Source organism: Equus caballus, chromosome 17, assembly GCF_041296265.1.
Source record: "Equus caballus isolate H_3958 breed thoroughbred chromosome 17, TB-T2T, whole genome shotgun sequence".
Taxonomy (NCBI): domain Eukaryota; kingdom Metazoa; phylum Chordata; class Mammalia; order Perissodactyla; family Equidae; genus Equus; species Equus caballus.
Genome location: NC_091700.1, coordinates 23560337 through 23578811, shown reverse-complemented (window position 1 = coordinate 23578811; position 18475 = coordinate 23560337). Strand labels below are relative to the sequence as shown.

Sequence of the window (18475 nt, the reverse complement as noted above, 5' to 3'; positions counted from 1 at the left end):
GTTTTGGGTTTTTTAATCCCTTTAGTTCTCTTGACAACCTATAAATTGAGGTGTATAGAAACACCCAGAGTAGGCCTCGAATCATGATGTAATGAATTCCTCTCCTTAGGATGATTATTTGTTAGAATTCACAGGCTATAATAAAGTTACAGATTTTAAAGAGCTTGTCTACAGAGATGAGTAATCGAGTTAACTCTGAGTAGTAGTTACCCTAAATAATTATTCACATAACAAAAGTAAACTTCAAATATGAAACAACCATGGAGTTTAAACAAAATTCAATGCCAACTCTGGTTCAGAGACCAATTATATTTTCCTTAAGTTTAGACATATAGGTTTGATCCCCACTTAAACTGATTCACTTACAAGATATATTTCAGAAAATACTTTACTCTGTAGTGGCTCAATTTTCAAATATCTGGGCCTTCTATTTGGTTCAGCCAATTAACAAAGTTTGCCTCTGCCTTTGGCTTTTTGTTTTGTTCAATTATCAATATAGCCAGCTCATCAAAATTTGCTTCTGTGGGTATTTTCCCAAAGCACTGCTTTTCCATTCTCTTATAATATGCTCAAGTTTTTAATTTTAGCAAGTTTAAAAGAAAGACTTTCAAAAGCAAATTTCAGGTACACCAAAAATAAAAAAGTAATACCTGTCAACATTTGGCAATGTGCCAGGAACTGAGGGGAGCACAACTACTGCCCCAGAGGAAATCTATAATATCTAACCCATAAACATTCACCAGAAAGACCCAAAGGACATATAAACATTAACCACATATACGCTGATGTAGTTACATAATATACCCACAAAGGACTATGTCTTGTGGGGTGATGAGTGAAGAGAGACCTATTGCAGTTGTATGTTAAGATAAAGCAGTTAGGATTTCTGAAGCTAAGTGTTGCAAGCTATTTCAGCTGAGGGAAAAAATGTCCAGCACAAGACACTGTCTGAGAAAAAGTTCAGAATGGTGGTCTAACTCGATGGACGAGGAGCAGTTGTGTTAATCTGCATTTCAGAATCACTGTGACAGATGAGAGTGTAAAACTTGTCCTGGAAATAAAGGAGGCTAGTCAGGTCTTGTAGACAAAGGACAAAGATCTTGGCTAAACCAAAGTCAAGGTAAAGCCACTCAAAAGTGGTTCTCAGTTGTTTTGAAAAAGTTTGGCAGTTTCTCAAAAAGCTAAACACAAAATTACTGTACGACCCAGCAGTTCCATACCTAGGTATAAGCCCAAGAGAAATGAAAACACATATCCAATAACAACTCACACATTAATGTTCATAGCAGCATTATTCATAATATCCAAAAGGGAGAAACTCAGATGTCCACCAACTGATGAATGGATAAACAAAACGTGCTATATCCATACAATGCAATATTATTCAACCATAAAAAGGACTGAAATACTGATAAATGCATAACATGGATGAACCCTGAAAATATTATGCTAAGTAAAAGACAGACAAGAAAAGGTTACATATTGTGTAATTCCATTTATATGACATGTCCAGAATAGGGAAATCCATAGAGACAGAAAGTAAAGTAGTGCTTGCCAGGAGCTGGGAATAGGGGGAATGTGGAGTGACTGCTAATGGGTATGTGGTTGCTTTTTGGGGTAATAACAATGTTCTGAAATTAGACAGTAGTGATGGTTCCATAGCTTTGTGAATATACTAAAACCCAGGCGACTGCACACTTTCAAAAGGTAAATTTTATGGTATATAACATATCTCAATTTTAAAAAGGGGTTTCTTAGCATTTTTTCTGCCATAACACATCTGAAGAACGTGACATAACTCTACCAGTAAGGCAGCTTACGACAGCAGGGACTGGTTTTGTGACTTTGACAATAACCATACTAAAGAATCTTGAGGGTCTTCAAGTATTAAGATCAAAATAAAAGTTGAAAGTCACTTTTCAGTGACAACATCAAGAACTGTCTTGAAGTGACGAGATATCTAAAGATAAAAAATATCATAGTAGTCTCCAAGTAACAAACAGACGGCCAAGGCCTACCTAAGCTGGCGTGAAGGAAAGCATTTACAAATTGTTCTGAAGAAGGAAAGGACAAGATTTTCATTCTCTAGCAGCAGCTAAGAACAGAAAAAGAATAAAGAGAAAATGAGGATTGGATTCAACAATAAAAGGCACTACAAGAAAGATGACACCAGCCGCGGGGAATATATATTTATCAACACTGATTCGGCATACACAGTTTCCAACTTACATATGGATCACATTTCAAACGTTTGTAAATCATAATTCTGAACACATTTGTCCACAGAAATAATTTTTTAAAAAGTAGTTAACTGTGTAAATGGCCTAAAATAATTTATAATAATTTGTCATTATTTCTATTTTCCTAGCTGAAATCCAGTATGCCGGAAGCCATCTCCCTACCTCCCATTTCTTCACACATCACAGAGTCCCAACAAGAGAAATTCCCCCTCCAATCTGTTGCCACCACCATCTCAGCAGCACAGAAAATTCTGGCTCCCTACTCCTCACAGAGGTGAGGCCAAAGCAGAATCATCTGCTATCCAGAGCTGTAATCAAAATGGAGTTCTGCCATGGAAGTTTTACATATGAGAGATATTCTTTTTTCTTTTTTTACAGATTTTATTTTTTTTCCTTTTTCTCCCCAAAGCCCCCCGGTACATAGTTGTATATTCTTCGTTGTGGGTCCTTCTAGTTGTGGCATGTGGGACGCTGCCTCAGCATGGTCCGATGAGCAATGCCATGTCCGTGCCCAGGATTCGAACCAACGAAACACTGGGCCGCCTGCAGCAGAGCGCGCAAACTTAACCACTCGGCCACGGGGCCAGCCCCATATGAGAGATACTCTTAAGTCAGAGAGTTCGATTTCAGAGGCTGCTTGTATTCTGATTCACCAACATTCTTATGATGGAAAACTGCCACACAGACAATTAAGGTGTTCAGTGCATGCTGATAAATTTATCCCCATTATTAAATAGCAGAGACCTCATCATGTCCAGTGGGTACAATGGAATATTTGTAGTAAACATACATAGTATTACACATATAGCAAAAGCTCAAAAATGCTGCTAAGGGAAAACTAGGGGGAGGAAAGGCATGGGAAATAAAATTCAAACCCACATTTGTTGGGGTCTGTAAGAGAACAATAGCACCCCTCTTTGCCCTATTCCTCTTGAAATGCCTTTTCTGATGAGATCTTCCTCATCTCCTAAGAGTCAGACAAAATGTTGCCAACTTTAAGAGGCTCTTCTTGAAAACTCTAAGCAGTTGGGAGCATCCATCTCTGTACTCCAATAGTACCTTGTATTAATTATTATAGCGTGCGTTAAATTGCTACAGATTATTTTACATGATTCTTTCTCCAGTAGATAGCTCCTCAAACAATGGAATATTTTATTTATTTTTGCATTCCCAAAACCCTGGACAGTGCTTGCTACATAGAAAAGCCCAATAAATACTCGTTGAATCAATGAGTGAATGGATGCTTCAAATGTTGGAAGAAACAGTAAAAGCAATAATCAAATGAACAAATCCAAAACGAATTAATTTAATTTGCCAGTCTGGCTACTAAGAAAATGGGATCTAAATATGAAACCTCAAAGTGACCTAAACAGTGAATCTGAACATACTGAATATCTAAGGCAGATAAATTCAACTGCAAGTAGATAAGAAGTGCCTAGTAAATATTCCGTATGTCCCTTTCCAACACATTTTTTAAAGTTTACAAAGACTGTAGAGTGAATCACGAGTGTCCTGTGTTAGCCACCAAATGAACGGTTCACAGGAGTGAGAGCAGGCACTAGCCCATAAATCCCAACGTCTTAAGAGACAAATAAGAAGGAATGCTAAGGTGATATAAGATATGTAAGGTAAAGTAGGTGGTAAACCTTTGGGAGTTACCTAACTTCTTTCTGGCAGTTGATGAGAACCCACATTAAAGCCTGAGACCAAGAAATACGGAAGTGTACCATTGTCTAAAGTAAAAATTTCATTTTAGTGGTTGTTTACCTAATTTTGCAAAAGTATTACACCTTATACTCATAATCTGAACTCTCTCAAATCATAATACTAGAAAAACCCTAAAAGTTATGAACTCAAACACCCTAATCTTACAAACAAGGAAGCCAAGGTTACAAGACAAGTGACTTACCCAAGGTCATACAGGTAATCAGAGGCAGAGTCTGAACACAAACTCAGGTCTCCAGTCTCTGCAGCTTAGAGCTCTTTCCATTAGATGAAGAACTTTCATATCTTAACATGCCTGATTAGAGTTTGGCCCTACAAACATACACATATGTATATGTGTGTGTGCATTTCTCTAGACATACAGATAGAACTCTATGTTTGTACAGACACACTCACATATCTACATACATACTTTTGTAGCACTTGAGAAACGAGAGCCATTCAGAAATGTACTAAAAAAGTATACCAGTTAATTGAAAAGACTTGTACTGTGATAAGGCATTCATGTTTTCTGAATAACCCACTAGAACCCAAAGCTCCATGCCTATGTTTATAGTTATTTTAATGTATTAATTATATAAAGCATAATGGTTAAGAGCATGGACTCTGGAGTAAGAGACCTGCATGCAATCCTCTTAATTTCAGCTCTGACATTTAATTAGTCATGTAACCATGGACAAATTTGCTTAACTTTTCTAAGTCTCAGTTTCCTCATCCATGAAACTGAAGAACAGAACTGACTTGATATGGTACTTGTGAGGATTAAATGGATGATGAATGTAAAGGGCTTTGCCCAAGAACTAGTACTTAGTCAACAGTTTAGCTATTATTATCAGTATCACTGTCCACTAATCTCTGTATTTTCCACCAAAGTGCCCCAACTAAAGTTTCCTGTATGTCTAACACATATACACAATCCCAATTATATATTATCTGTTCTTTTGAACACAGAGTACAATAGACTAAGAACACTATTCAAGAAAACTCTTTTCACTTTTTTTTTTGGAGATCAAACTCTTATCCCAAATTAATTTTTAAATTCTACAAATGTCAAGTGCCTATAAAAAGAGTTTAGAATTGAAAAAGATTGTTTTCTGTCTTCTCGCACTTTTCCATTCTTTCGAACAAAGTGAATTGGTTGTCTAAATTCTGCAAAGGAAATACAACTGACTCAGAAAGAAAATGAATCCCCCTGCTTCCCACTCAGCATCCTTTTGGTGTTCAGACACAAAGGACACTCTCTATCTCACTTCTGGTGACAGTGAAAGCAAATTATTCCCAAGATTTATTGTTCATTTACTTTTTAACTGTTAGAATCTGAAATTAACAAAATCATAAAAAGGCCTTTTTTTCCATGTATGTAAACATACCTCAAATAAAGTATTTCCCCCTCCCCCGCGTTCCTTAAAATGCCGAGTTTATCCTAAGTGTCTAGCAGGAATGGTATTACTAATTCTTTAAGTCAAAGAAATGACCTTCAAACAGTTTTATTTCCTAAAACTCAGTAACTTAAGACGCTAACCCCTCTTGTCTAAATTCTTTTACTAATTATTCATGTTTTACGATGCTTGATGGACAAAGGAAAAGGATAAAACATTTATATACATTCACTTTAACAGTCAAATACATCTAAATAAAACATTTGATTTTATTGTAAATCTCAGGATTCTCTTTGAAGGTGTTACTGTCTGGGTTCCTAGAACTCTGAAATTTCAGTTGCAGAATATATAATTTAATTTGAAAGTGAATCAATACTAGAAACAAATTATTTCATCATCATCTTTTTATAAAAGATTAAACAGCCACAAATTTTATTTTACCAGGACTAAAATGCATTAAATTACATTTCACTGACATAAGATCAAAAGAACCTCATAAATACAATGCTGTATTTTACCAGAGTGAGGTTATAAAAAAGAAGCCAAACCGAAAAATATTCCCTCTGGAAAGCAAAATCTGTTTTAAGTAATTTTAAAACTCTCTTGACATTTGATCCATTTTAAAAAAAGTTCATCCTATAAACAAAATCATTAAAGGCTGCTGGAAAACAAGTCCAAAGAATTATAAATAAAAAATTATTTTTTTCCAAAATGAAATGCTACTTTTCAGCTATCACAAATGACTAAGAAATGTTCACATACTATATATTCAGCTATTTTTAAATTATACAATTTTTCTAAAATTATTCTTAGCCTAAATTAAGTCGTGACCATGAGATATAAAATGTGGTTAAAAGTACTTCTTGCTAATATACAATGTTATAGCTTTTAAATAAAATATAAAATCAAAGTTAATAAAATTTGTATATTTTATTAGCTTAATTTGGTAATTTATGAAAACAGAAATGGCTTCTCTCAGAAAGATTAAAAATAATTTAAAGTCACTAGAATTTTATAAAACAGACAACAGACTGGTCAAATGTACTACAACGTCCCATCTCATGGGTTTGGGGATTTTACAAATATGCCCCAAATTACATAATATTGGGGGATGGGAAGATGGTTTAAGGCTTTTGAAAAGCACTGCATGAGAAGTTAAGGTTAATTTTTAAACTACATACGTTATCACACAGTAATACTTCAATGAGAAATACAATTAAACAACAGAGTCAACAGTATTTCCAGATGCTGATTTCTCAAATGTCACCAGACTATCCATTCCACTAAAAAGTACTTTTAAATACATGCAGCACCCAGGGTATCAAGTTTTCAAATCCCTACCTTTTGCAGATATCGGTACTGCTGTACTGCTGCATATAAGCACTGAAATGCACATTCCAAATCAATTAGAATTACTATCTTCCTCTTGGAGCCATTTTAAGTTATTTTAGAAAACTATCTCAGTAAATCTAAGAAAAATGTTGAATAAATGTACACCTCCTCTTCCAGTATCCAGAATACCAAAGTATTTATAAATATGGCTCCCCCCACAAGTAACTTACTTCAGCTTTACAAATGGTTTCATTTCTTTAATGCTAATACAATTCTGAACATAGTCTCCTACCTAATTTGAAAAAAGCAGCAATTATTTTAAAGGCTAAACAGCAGCTAACCAAACTAACAGTGATGTTCAAGCAAAGCTACTTTGTTTATAATAAAATCTAAAGATTATATAATAACATTTGACATCATCTTTCCAGCAATTTTCTATACTGTCAAAGGCAACACAGACAACATCCGTTTATACAAGAGGCAAACAAGGAGTTAATCAAATATATTTTCTCTTCAACTAAAAATTGCCTCCTCTTTTGTCAATATTACAAGACATTGATCTACTGACAAAGGAAAAACGAACACTTCACTTGCCTGTTTAAGAAACTAAATTGGGAGCATTGCCAGTCATAGACTTAATTAAGTTATTTCCAGGGAAGAATATTTAAAGCAAAGAGACTATTTAAAGTTCATTGCCAGCTGCTAAATTTTGGGTAACAGCCTGAACAAGATAACCCCTATTTGTCACTCGCCTTTTTCCCCACCGCCCACCCTGCACCAAACCCCCATTGTTCTATGTAAAACTCACAGCTAATGCTATCTAAATAGCAACTGCCACATTCATATTGCAGATGATCACTACGACAAACTCTTCAGAACCACATTTACTTGCTGCTTTCTTTCCCCCAAGTAAAATCCAAATTTGGTAATAAATCAATCACAAACTGGTGGGGGAAAGGATCACAGCTTCCCTTCCAGACTGATGGATGTCACTCCAGAGACGGCTGAGAAAATCCCCAGGTTACCATAACAAATCGACCCCCCAAAATCATTTAAACCGACGTTTTATAACGAATTTTTTTTTAAATCTAGTACCGAAACCCTTGGAAAGTACACAGCCCATAGGGTAGAGATTCTTTTCCCTATGAGCCGCCAAAGTAGAAGGGAGACAGCAGCACGCAGGATTTCGTGCGGGTCTGGATCCCTCGTACACCACTTCCTCCCCAAACCTGGCAGGCGGGGACAGCTGCGGGTGTCGAGGAAGTGGGAGACCGGCACTCCGGCGCCCCGCTCTGCCTCCCGGCTACCTGCCTCGGCCTGCGGGAGCGCCGCCCAGCGCGGACACCGGTACAGACACAAACACTCACCCATCCTTCCTCTTGGCTTTGTAGACGTGACCATAAGTGCCTCGGCCAACTTTGCAGCCCTCGTATTCAAACAGGTCCTCGACCCGCTCCCGCTCGCTGCTCAGCTTCACTTTAAAGTCATAGTCCATTGTCACAGCCTCCGAGGCCGGGGAGCTGGGTCGGGGGGTCGGGCGGCCGGGATGGGCACCGGGGAAGCAACGGCAGCCGCAGCCCCCGGGAACCCGCCCGCTCTACACCCGGCGGCCGCAGCACCAACCCGACTGATGCGGCAAGAGCAGGAGGAGGCCCCGCGAGAGCGCCGGGGACATCCAGGGGGGCAGCGGGGCAGAGGCCGGCCGGGGCGAGGAAGGGGAGGTTCCCCCGGGCGAAGGAGAGCAGAGGAACGAGGGCTGGGGGTGGGGAGCGGGTGCCTCTGCCCTTGTCCCCGCGGGCTCCCGGGGCGCCGGCTCTCCTGCTCCCTCCTGCCGCGCGTTCTGCTCCCGCTGCGGGGAGCGGCGGGGCGGCCACGGCGGGCTCTGCTCCTCTCACACTCGTACTCACGCCTCACCCTCTCTCACACACGCTCACACTCACTCACTCACTCACTCTCCCATACACTCAAACAGAAAGGCAGTGCCGCACAACAGCCGGTACCTCCTCAGAGAGAGGAGGAGGGAGGGGACTTGCGAAACACGGCCGCGGCTGTCGCAAAAACGTCGCGAAGGCTCGGGCTGCCTCCGGCCCTGCCTCCAGCCCGTTCCGCCGTGGCTGTTAGCCCCCGCCGGGGCCGGCACCCCGAGGACCGTGTGGAGGGAGCCGGGTAGCCACTGCCCAAAGCTGCCGCCAAACGCACCACGTGGCCCGTCTTGACGGCGTCCAGGGCCCCAGACTACAATGCCCAGAATGCACGGGCCTCCGCGGTTGCCGCCCCTTCTAGACTCCACCCCTCACAGTGGGGATATGGGGAGCGTTGCATGATGGGATTGGTAGTCTAAGGTGAGATTAGTTTCAATCACTTAGGAGAAAAATTTTTTTTTACGCCAATATCGCTAGAGTCTGGTTCGGGCCATAACCTTAACCAAAGAAATTCATGTGAGAGGGAGGCTAGTTTGTATTAGAATCCCATTTTGTGCCACTTCCGAACTCCAGATTTGAAAGGGCATTTTCATTATGCAAAAAAGTCTATTTGTAAACAGCTCACAGACTATCAGCTGGTACAGTACTCTTGTTCACAAGCTGATCAGGGCTGCACAATAATATCAACGTACTGACGCACATTACAAATATGAATAACAGTGAATCAACGACGAGTGTCCTCGCCGGTCGTAAAGAGTGTTACTCTTGAGACAGATACCCATCCGAATGCTTCCCATCCATTCAGAGGGGACATTATTTTGAGTACCGGTACCTCTGCCTATAAGAACAGCAATTTTTCGGCACCATTCAGCAATGGATCTAAATCCATGGAAGCTAATTTGTTAATAATTTTAAAGTAGGAAAGGTGTCAGCTGGAGGAATCCTGATATCTTGATGATAGTCCCTCATTTTGTTTTATCCCTCTTATTTACATATGTATTTTTTATTTTTCAATTTTATATTTGTATTTATTTTGCATTTCCCAATTGCTACCACTTCCACTAAAGCTCCCCACTCTCAAAAGACATATAATCTCTTCTGCTTTTAAACTCCCATAACGCTTTTTGTTTTTTACCTTTCCTGCATTGCTCATCAAATTGTTTTGTCTTTTATTTCCTCTCTCTTGCTACATTACAAGTTCCTGTAGGAAGTTATATTTGCATCTTTCATAACACCTAGTATCCTGCCTTGATTGTGGCGCACAGTAAACATTTGTTGAATTAATAAGTAAGCATGTTTATGTCAAAAATATCCATGTACAGATGATGATGATACCATTTTATGAAAAATCCTCGAAAGGACTCTCCTCTTATATAAGTTTCCTTGGACAAAATAGTGGCTTCAACACTGGTTTAAATGGAGTTGTTTTTACCTAGCACTTTAAATATTATTTAGTGTTTAGTACACTGACTGGTTAGGCTAATGTGTTAGGGGCAGTTATATCTAATATCCGGTTTTAGGTTTTTCTTTCTGTGTGACAATTCCCTTCTCTTATCCCCAAACTATCATCCTGGTCTTATGTATGGAGCTGTGTCCATGCTTAGAGGAAAGGAAAGAGCAGCAGCCAGAGACTCCATTATGAAAGATAAGAAGTGGCCTGCAGAGCCAAAGCAATGAGCTAGGGAAGGACTTGTGGCACAAGTTAGTAATCCAAATCTTGAGGAATGGACTTCCTATAGATCAAAGGGTGAGGGTTCAAACTTGTTACTAGAATAGATTGAACACAGCAGGGACATGGAGCTGTCGTTTCAGTTTGATTTTCAACCTCAGGTCACACTAATGTCACATGTCTCTTTGCTCCATGATGCCTCCATCCTTGCACATTGGACGTTGTAGAATCTGTGACCTTCATTGGTCCCTGTTCCAAACAACGCGTAAATACTGCTCATGCTTCTTTTCATAAAATGTGGTTCTTTTTACATTCTAAATTTAACATCTCCAATCCTAACTTTGCCTCCCAATACGAGCCTCACATTTAACCACATCCTATTCAGCCTAAGGGGATATTCTGCTGTCATCTTAAACCTAGAATTTCTGAAACTGAACATACCATACTGTCCTCTGAACTTCCCAATTTCTGTGACTAGTAATGCCAGTAGACAGACATTCTGTTGTTTAACTGCCAACCCCACGAGTTCAGGCCTTTGTTAGCTGTATATTGTCCTTCATATTCGTGCCAAATATGCCCTTGTCTGTCCTGTTCTCAAAAGCTGGATGCTTCCTCATACCGTTTCTGACCTTTGCAGTCCTACTCATCCTCCCAGCTACAGCTCAAATGCCTAATTCAGTCATGAAGACTCTCCTGGTTTTTGCACATGAATATAACCCTTTTTTTTTGCCATGAACTCCTACCCCAACCCTGGCCCCCTTGCACTTTATTTGTAACTCACCTAGAAACATCACGGCTAACTTGTACTTCAGCCATTTATTTTATGTACTTGAAAAAATCTTTCCTTTAATGACTGAGTCTCTGACTTATTCATCTCTTATCCCCTACAGTGCCCAGTACATAATTTGCATGATTATATTTAATTAGAATGTTTAATTGGATCGATTTCTATAAAGGTTGAAATGGACCTTAATAATAATAAAGGGAGGAGCAGTCATTTTAAAACATTTAATGTCTTGCCTCAGTGTTGCCTCTGAACATGTACATTTTGCAGCATGCAAAAGGATTTAGTGCTTCATAATATACTACTGGAAAAGCCCAAATGGGTCTTCTCAGAGTTGATCACTTCCTGTCTCTACAACTTTTAATTCATTTTTCTCGCTCAGTATCAAAGTGTGCTTTAAACAGAAAGTATCTAAGCCCCCATTCTGCAGGTGGAATAGTGATCATCTTTATAGTCAGAAAGCACATATTAAGCGACTACATTTGAGTACAATGTTAGACACAAGAAAGAATAAGTTAGATCAATAACACTCCAGCCTCTTTTTAATCGTTCAAAGAAAATATTGATGCCAAAAGTTTCCCAACTAACTCTATAAGCATGCAGAATACAATTTAGACCTTAGAAACAACCAGAAGCAAAACGCACTTTCAAAATTAACTTTCTTTTCTCTCCTTCATCATGTGAATGTCATTTGTTCTTGTAGACTCATTTCCTCCACGTGACTGGAAACATGACCACTAACAGTTGCTGAATATTATATCAGACAATGCCTGTCGTTAGAGAAGAACTGACTCTGTTTCTCAATTTCAGTTCTAAAAATCCCAGGAAGGGCCCTGGTCCAGCTGAGTCAGGGGCCCATCCTGGACCAATGAAGTGTGGCCGTGGGGGCAGGGTCATATAAAAATATGAGAGCTCCTTCATTCGGAGAGATGTGGAAGATAGGGGTAGGCAGCCTGCGGGAGAAAGGAGAAAGCCCTGAGAACTATGAAGGAAATAAAACAGGGCAATGTGCTGGAAAGGGGGACAGAGAGGGGATTACTTTAGATTGAATGGATGGTGAAGGACTCTGAGGTGATGATGCTTAAGCTGAGACCTAAATAATGAGAAGCAAAACCTGCTAAGGCCAGGGAGCAGAGTAGTCCAGGTGGGTCAGATGGACAGCAAGTGGAAAGGCCCTAAGCTGGGAACCAAGGAGCAGAAAGAAGGCTTATGTGATAGAAGTGTCATGAGTAAGGGAGGAAGTTGTGTGAGATGAAGACAAGGAGATAGGAAGGGACCAGATTATAGAGTTTTTTAGATTGTAGTAAGGAGCTTGGATTCTATTTTTAGGGCAATAGGAAGCCATTGGAAGGTTGTAAGGATGGGAGTGACCAGATGTGATTGATGCCTTAAAAAGAATATCCTGGGTGCCGTGTTAAGAATGGATTGTAGGAGGCAAGGTTGGAAGAGAGAGAGGGGGAGAGAGTGGGGAGAGAGAGAGAGAGAGAGACAGGACTTGCTGATCAGTTGGATGGGAAGGAAGGACTCAAGATGACTCTTGAGGATGTTGCCACTTACTGAGATGAGGAAGACTTTGAGAGGACAAGCTTAGGAGAAAAAAGTAAGAGCTCCATTTTGAACACGTCAAATATGTCTCAGAAATCTAAGTGAACATATCTAGTGGGCAGGTGGATACGGGAGTTTAAAGCTCAAAAGAAAGATCAGAGCTGGGGATAAAAATTTGGAAATCACCAACCATAAGAATTGAGTAGATCACTTGCAAATTGTGTTACAGTAAGAAAAGGACAGATCCTTGAGCACCTCCACCATTCAAGGGCTCAGTAGAGGAGGAACCAGAAAGGGAGACTGAGAGGAAGAAGCCAGAGGGTTATCTGGGAAATCAGGGAGTATGGCATCACAAAGGCCAAGGGAAGAACACACTTTGAAAAGGAGGAAATGGTCAATAGTGTTGAATGCTGCCAAGAAGTCAAGCAAAACGTAGTGGTGTAAAACAACAATTTCTTATTTCTCATGATTCTCTAGGTTGGCTGGGCTCAGCTAAGCAGTTCTGCTGGTCTCACCTGAGGTTACTCATATGGCTACAAGCAGTTGCTAGATAGGGCTGGAGGGTCTAAGATGACTTCATTCACATGGCCACACCGTTGGTGCTGACTCTTAACTGGGCCTCTCCACATGGTCTTTCCCCATTCAGCAGTCAAGTTCAAACTTCCTTATGTTGTGTGGGTATGCCTAAAAGGGCAAGGGTGAAAGCTATAAGGTGTCTCGAGGCCTGGGCCCTGGAACCCACACAACTTCACTTCTACTGCATCCTGTTGGCCAAAGCAAGACACAAGACCAGCCCAGATTCAAAGAGTGGGCAAGTAAACTCTACTTCTTGATAGTAGGAAATACAAAATATTGTGACCATGTTTTTTAGTCTACCCAGGTATGGATACATATGAATCTGTAGATCTGGTAAAAGTTAAAGCAGATCGTTTCCAGATGGCTTTGGTTTCTCTGTAAGGTAAAAGAATAGTTGCTGTGAATGAGGAGAAAGGGGTGGAAAGAGAGAAAGCAATGATTGCATTTCTGAAAAGACTGTGGGTTTAAAACAATCTTTGGGCAGAATGAGAGAGAAAACTGGCAGGATATCATTGTAGGACTTCTAGCCAATGTTGAGGGCCCATTTGCAGGTGCGGCCATGCATTTATATCAATATCCATCTGCCCTGTTGTGAGATTTTCATCACCAGCACTCAACAGCCCAGGTGGAGGCCAGGCAAAAACAGATATTGGATTCATCTGGGATTAGGGCCTTGCCAGCTGGGGATGGTGAAAAGAAGATGAGGCGAGGAGGTTAGAATTATTGGCAATAGCGTAGTTAAAATGACAGACCATGACATTTAAGCTGGGTAAGGAGGAAAATGAGGACAGGATTTCCCCTTTTATATCATAACAATAGCTTGAAAATTTTTTATTTTTTGCAAGATAATTTTAAAAAACAAATACCTTCCCCCATTCCTTGCTTCTTTAATATCTGTGTACGGTAGCAAGACCCTTCCATCAAAAACATACTAAGTAAAACAGACAGCTGAAACAATAATATAAATAACAGGTTAAGAATGATTTCTTCTTTTCTTAGCTAACAGATTCCCATTACTGTGACTGATAAGGGCATCTTGAACCGAAAATCTCTCTCATTTGTTGTTGATGAATTCTGCTCTCATGTTCTATGAGTATTAAGGAAAGTTTACCTCTTTACATTGATATACAGTACTATAATCTTATCTTTTTTTCCTCTATTGGCCACTTTTCTTGAATAAGCATACTACTTTCAATTTTTCAGTTCAAAATATGTTTTGCTATGCACATTGTAGCAAGTAATTGTAGCAAGTGCAGCAAGCAATCTATGGAAACACAGTTTACTTTCGTATTCAGTTTCTCAAGGCTTAACATATTACTCTGGCTTCTTATTGCAATATGTTTCACCTTCCAGCTAGCTGGACTATGTTACTCAGGCCCCATCACCAGAAAAGCCAAGTCTTTTCCGGCTGGTTCCTGTGCACACATGGGTCTTCTGGAGCCACACAGTTCTCCCTTTATCCCACATAAACATGGTTAGGTCACCTCTGCAACCACCGGATACTTGACACCCGAGGCTATTTGTTTCTATGCAACTCCATGCCCAGAACCTCCGGAACTTTTTCTCCCTCAGCAGCCCTTCCCCCCTACGAGCCAAGGTCAAGTTCCAGCAGATATTGTCCTTCTCACTCTGAAACCCTACATCCTGTTTAAATTTTCAAATGTTGTTTTATTTACATCATCCTCTGCTCAAAACTCTTCAAGGACCAAACATGACCTTTCACTGCCACAGCATAAAGTTCAAACTCCTTCATCTGCTATTCCAGGCTCTGGATTTACTTTGGCCTGACTTAGGAAAATACTTTAAGGCAGCTTGCAATAGAAACATTAGAATTAGATTAAAATAATTAACTCCACATAGCTAGGTTTTCCACAATCCAAGCTCTTCTCTATCTCTAATATAGCTCCCAGCCAGTTTCTCATAAGCTACTTCCTGGCCAATAAAACAGTGATTCTCAGCCTTAGCTGTCCATTAGAAATACTGGGGAATCCTCCCAGCAATCCTGATGTAATTGATCTGGACTACAGCTGGGCATTGGGATTTTTAAAGCTCCCTGGTGATTCTAATGAGCATTCAAGGTTGAGAACCACTACATTAGAACAAGTTTATTGATTTTCCCTAAAGCATTCATCATTTCATTCCTCTCCCCATCAACACTCCCCTTTTCTTCTTTGCTTATCTAAACTCTATCCACTGTTTGAGATCCAACTCATGTACTACTGGGATCTTTCCTTAGCACCCAATGCCATATCTTGTTTACACTTATTTGGCACGTAGCATATACTTCTTTTACCTTTGTGTGTTTATCCTGTCTCTTCAACAGAATTCTAAGGTGTAGAAGGACAGGGACTGGCTTTTATTTTTCGTGTAGAAGATTAGCCCAGAGCTAACATCTGTTTCCAACCTTCCTGTTTTTGCTTGTGGAAGATTAGTGCTGAGCTAACATCTGTGCCAAACTTACTTTATTGTTTGTATGTGGGATGCCGCTACAGCATGGCTTGATGAGCAGTGTGTAAGTCAGCGCCTGGGATCCAAACCCATGAACCCTGGGCCGCCAAAGCAGAGTGTGTGAACTTAACCACAACACCACCGGGTGGCCCCAGGACTGTTTTTTAATAGCTCTTTTTATCCCCAGAACCTGACACAATGCCTTTCACACTATGTACTGTTGTGTGTTTTATGGGTGGCGGTGATGATGATATAGCAGATGCCCAGGCAGTGCTCTGACCATAACCCTTCAGATTTCTTCATCTCTTTGTGCGGTTACCACCCAGAGGCTGCTGGAATCCCTTTTCACATACAAACCTGAAGTACCTGGGATTAAGCCACCCTACCTTAACTTAATGACTATGGGCACAAGCATGCATACTCCAGCTCTCATGGCCTCTGACTGGGACAACTCTGGGCTGACCAACACGGTGTCCTGTGTCCCCTCTGAATTTAGGTCAAAGTTGATTTTGCATCCTTACTTAGGCTCCTTCCCTTCGCAGTTCCACACCCCAGCTCGCTTACTAGTTTTTCCTGGGAACATTTCCTAAATAAATCATTTTCACATGAATTGTTGTCTAAGGTTCTGTCCTTTTTTGGAGGGGGGAACCCAACCTTAGGCGGACAATAATATTATAACAGTAATAGCAGCTATTATTTATTGACTATTTCCCAGGAGCAAGGCATTAACTCATTTAATCCTCAGAATTAGGTAGGTACTTGGGTATCCTCATTTTACAGATTATAAAACTGAGGGATATAGAGATTAAGTAATTTGCCCAAGGTCACACAGATAACAAAAGAAGGAACTGAAAAAGGAAAAGGATAAACCTACAGGGCAAGGAAAATAGGGGATCAAATCAAATAAAAAATAATTTGAACCAAATTACCACTTAAACTTTGTGGGCTAGTTAGAAACTAAACCACCATGTATATACATATTTTTTTGACACAATGAATTTTGAATTCTGATAAGCAATTTACAAACTTTCAGGCACAATCAATTTATAGATTAGAAACTTCATTTCTAAATGACTGTCAGAAAATCCTCCTCATCTTCTACTCCTCTCCCTCCTCCCCGCAATACTTCCTTTATAGGACGCACATCTGATCCCAGGAAGTAAAACTCACATTTGGAAAATTAATCATTTAGATCCACCACAGATTAGCTGTATATTTTGGACTAGCCTTGGAACTATCATGCATGCTTTCTCTCTGGCATATACATTCTAAATTATAAACAATACTTATTGAAATGAGTTTCCAGTTCTTGCCTCCTATTCTCCCCAATCCCGAGTCTTTTCCAGATATGAGATCTTTCATATTTAAGAAAGACAATTTTCAACAGGGCATTTGTGGACCACTTCTTATACAGGAGTCGTTTGCCCCCTGGTCCACCCCAATCCTTTATTCATCCGACAGTATTTACTGAGCTCTTGCTGTATGCTGTGCCCTGCTGGCTGCTATGGTGTCTGGAACATGGTGGGTACTCATGTTTATTTCCTTTTCTACTAACACTGACCTCCTTATGAACTTGTCCATTTCTGTTCTGATGTCTCCTCTAGTAACACAGATATGTTTTCATCTTACACTCCTTAGCCAAGCCTGTCTTTTTATAAGTCTGAGTAGAATCTGATAACTTTTGACCTCTATTTGTTGGATACAGGGCAGAGACTGTTATCTATGGAGGCTGAAAGCCAGGAAGGGTGAGGGGTTTCTGGGTGTTACCTAAAGCTGTTTGAGACTCACGGGACTCATCTGTAGGCCATGCTTCCAGGGATATTTGTGATCATCAAAATGGAAAGTTAGCTTAGGTTAACTTTATTTGTAAATGTGATTTAATAATGTTAAATGTCAGTTTATGTCATAAAGAGGGGAGAAATTGCACTTATCTATCTACTTTTTTCAATCATTTATTCAATATTATCGTATGCCTATCACATGCCTACCTACTGAAGTAGGCCCGGGAAATATCTAGAGGAGTAAGGCCAGAGGCCTGCCCCATGGACGTCATAGTCTAGTCCAGTGGTTCTCAATCTTAACTGCATGTCAGAATAAACTGGGAGTTTTTTTGAAAAAAATAAAATCACTGATGCCCAGGCCCCAAACTAGACCAATTAAATCTGAATGTAAGAGTCCCTGAAACTGCCCCTCTCCTCCCAAGATAGTCCATCAAAAACAGTACTGCAGGCCAGAGGGGATGGCAGAGATTAGTACTGTCCTCAAAGACTTAAAAAATAAAGATATGGCGCTTTTTGTCATAACCCTGTTTAATTGGCCGGTCTGACCTCTGCAGAAACTTGATGGATCATGATATATGATGGAGGACCACCATGAACTTAACCAAGTATTGACCGCACTCCAGCTGCTTTGCCAGATTTGGGGTATATTAATGCAGCCTTGGTACATGTATGCAGCTATGGGTCTTCCCACGTGTTCTTTTCTATACTCCCCAGGAAGAAGGATCAGAAGCAGTCTGCATCCACACGGCATGGAGATAGTATACCCTTGCTCCAGGGCAATGTTAATTACCCTGCTCTCTGTCATAATATAGTCCAAAGGGACCTATACAACCAGGACATCCAGCAGAACATTACATTGGTCTACTACATTGATGACACCACGTTAATTGGACCTTAGGAGCAAGAAATGGCAAGTACTCTGCATGCTTTGGTAAGATATACTTGCTCTAGCAGGTGAGAGATAAAGCCTACAAAAATTCAGGGGCTTGCCACATCAGTGAAGTTTTTATGGGTCCAGCCATGCTGAAATATCCTCTCCAAAGTATAGGGCAAGTTATTGGACCTTGCATTCCT

General features: G+C 40.3%; 1 protein-coding gene across 20 annotated transcripts in view; it reads right to left on the bottom strand.

The window, feature by feature from the left end:
* Positions 1 to 8973, bottom strand: part of CDK8 (cyclin dependent kinase 8) — a 124969-nt gene extending 115996 nt beyond the window's left edge. For 6 of the 20 annotated variants that reach the window (XM_023621422.2, XM_070240151.1, XM_023621423.2 and 3 more), the window contains exon 1: positions 8044 to 8956. In XM_023621422.2, coding sequence (XP_023477190.1) covers positions 8044 to 8171 — 128 coding nt within the window. In that variant the 5' untranslated portion in view covers positions 8172 to 8956. Of the gene's footprint in view, positions 1 to 7771; positions 7958 to 8043 lie in introns of those variants that run through there. The other 14 variants (XM_023621420.2, XM_023621421.2, XM_070240158.1 and 11 more) reach the window with 13 other exon arrangements.
* Positions 8974 to 18475: the final 9502 nt, after the last annotated feature.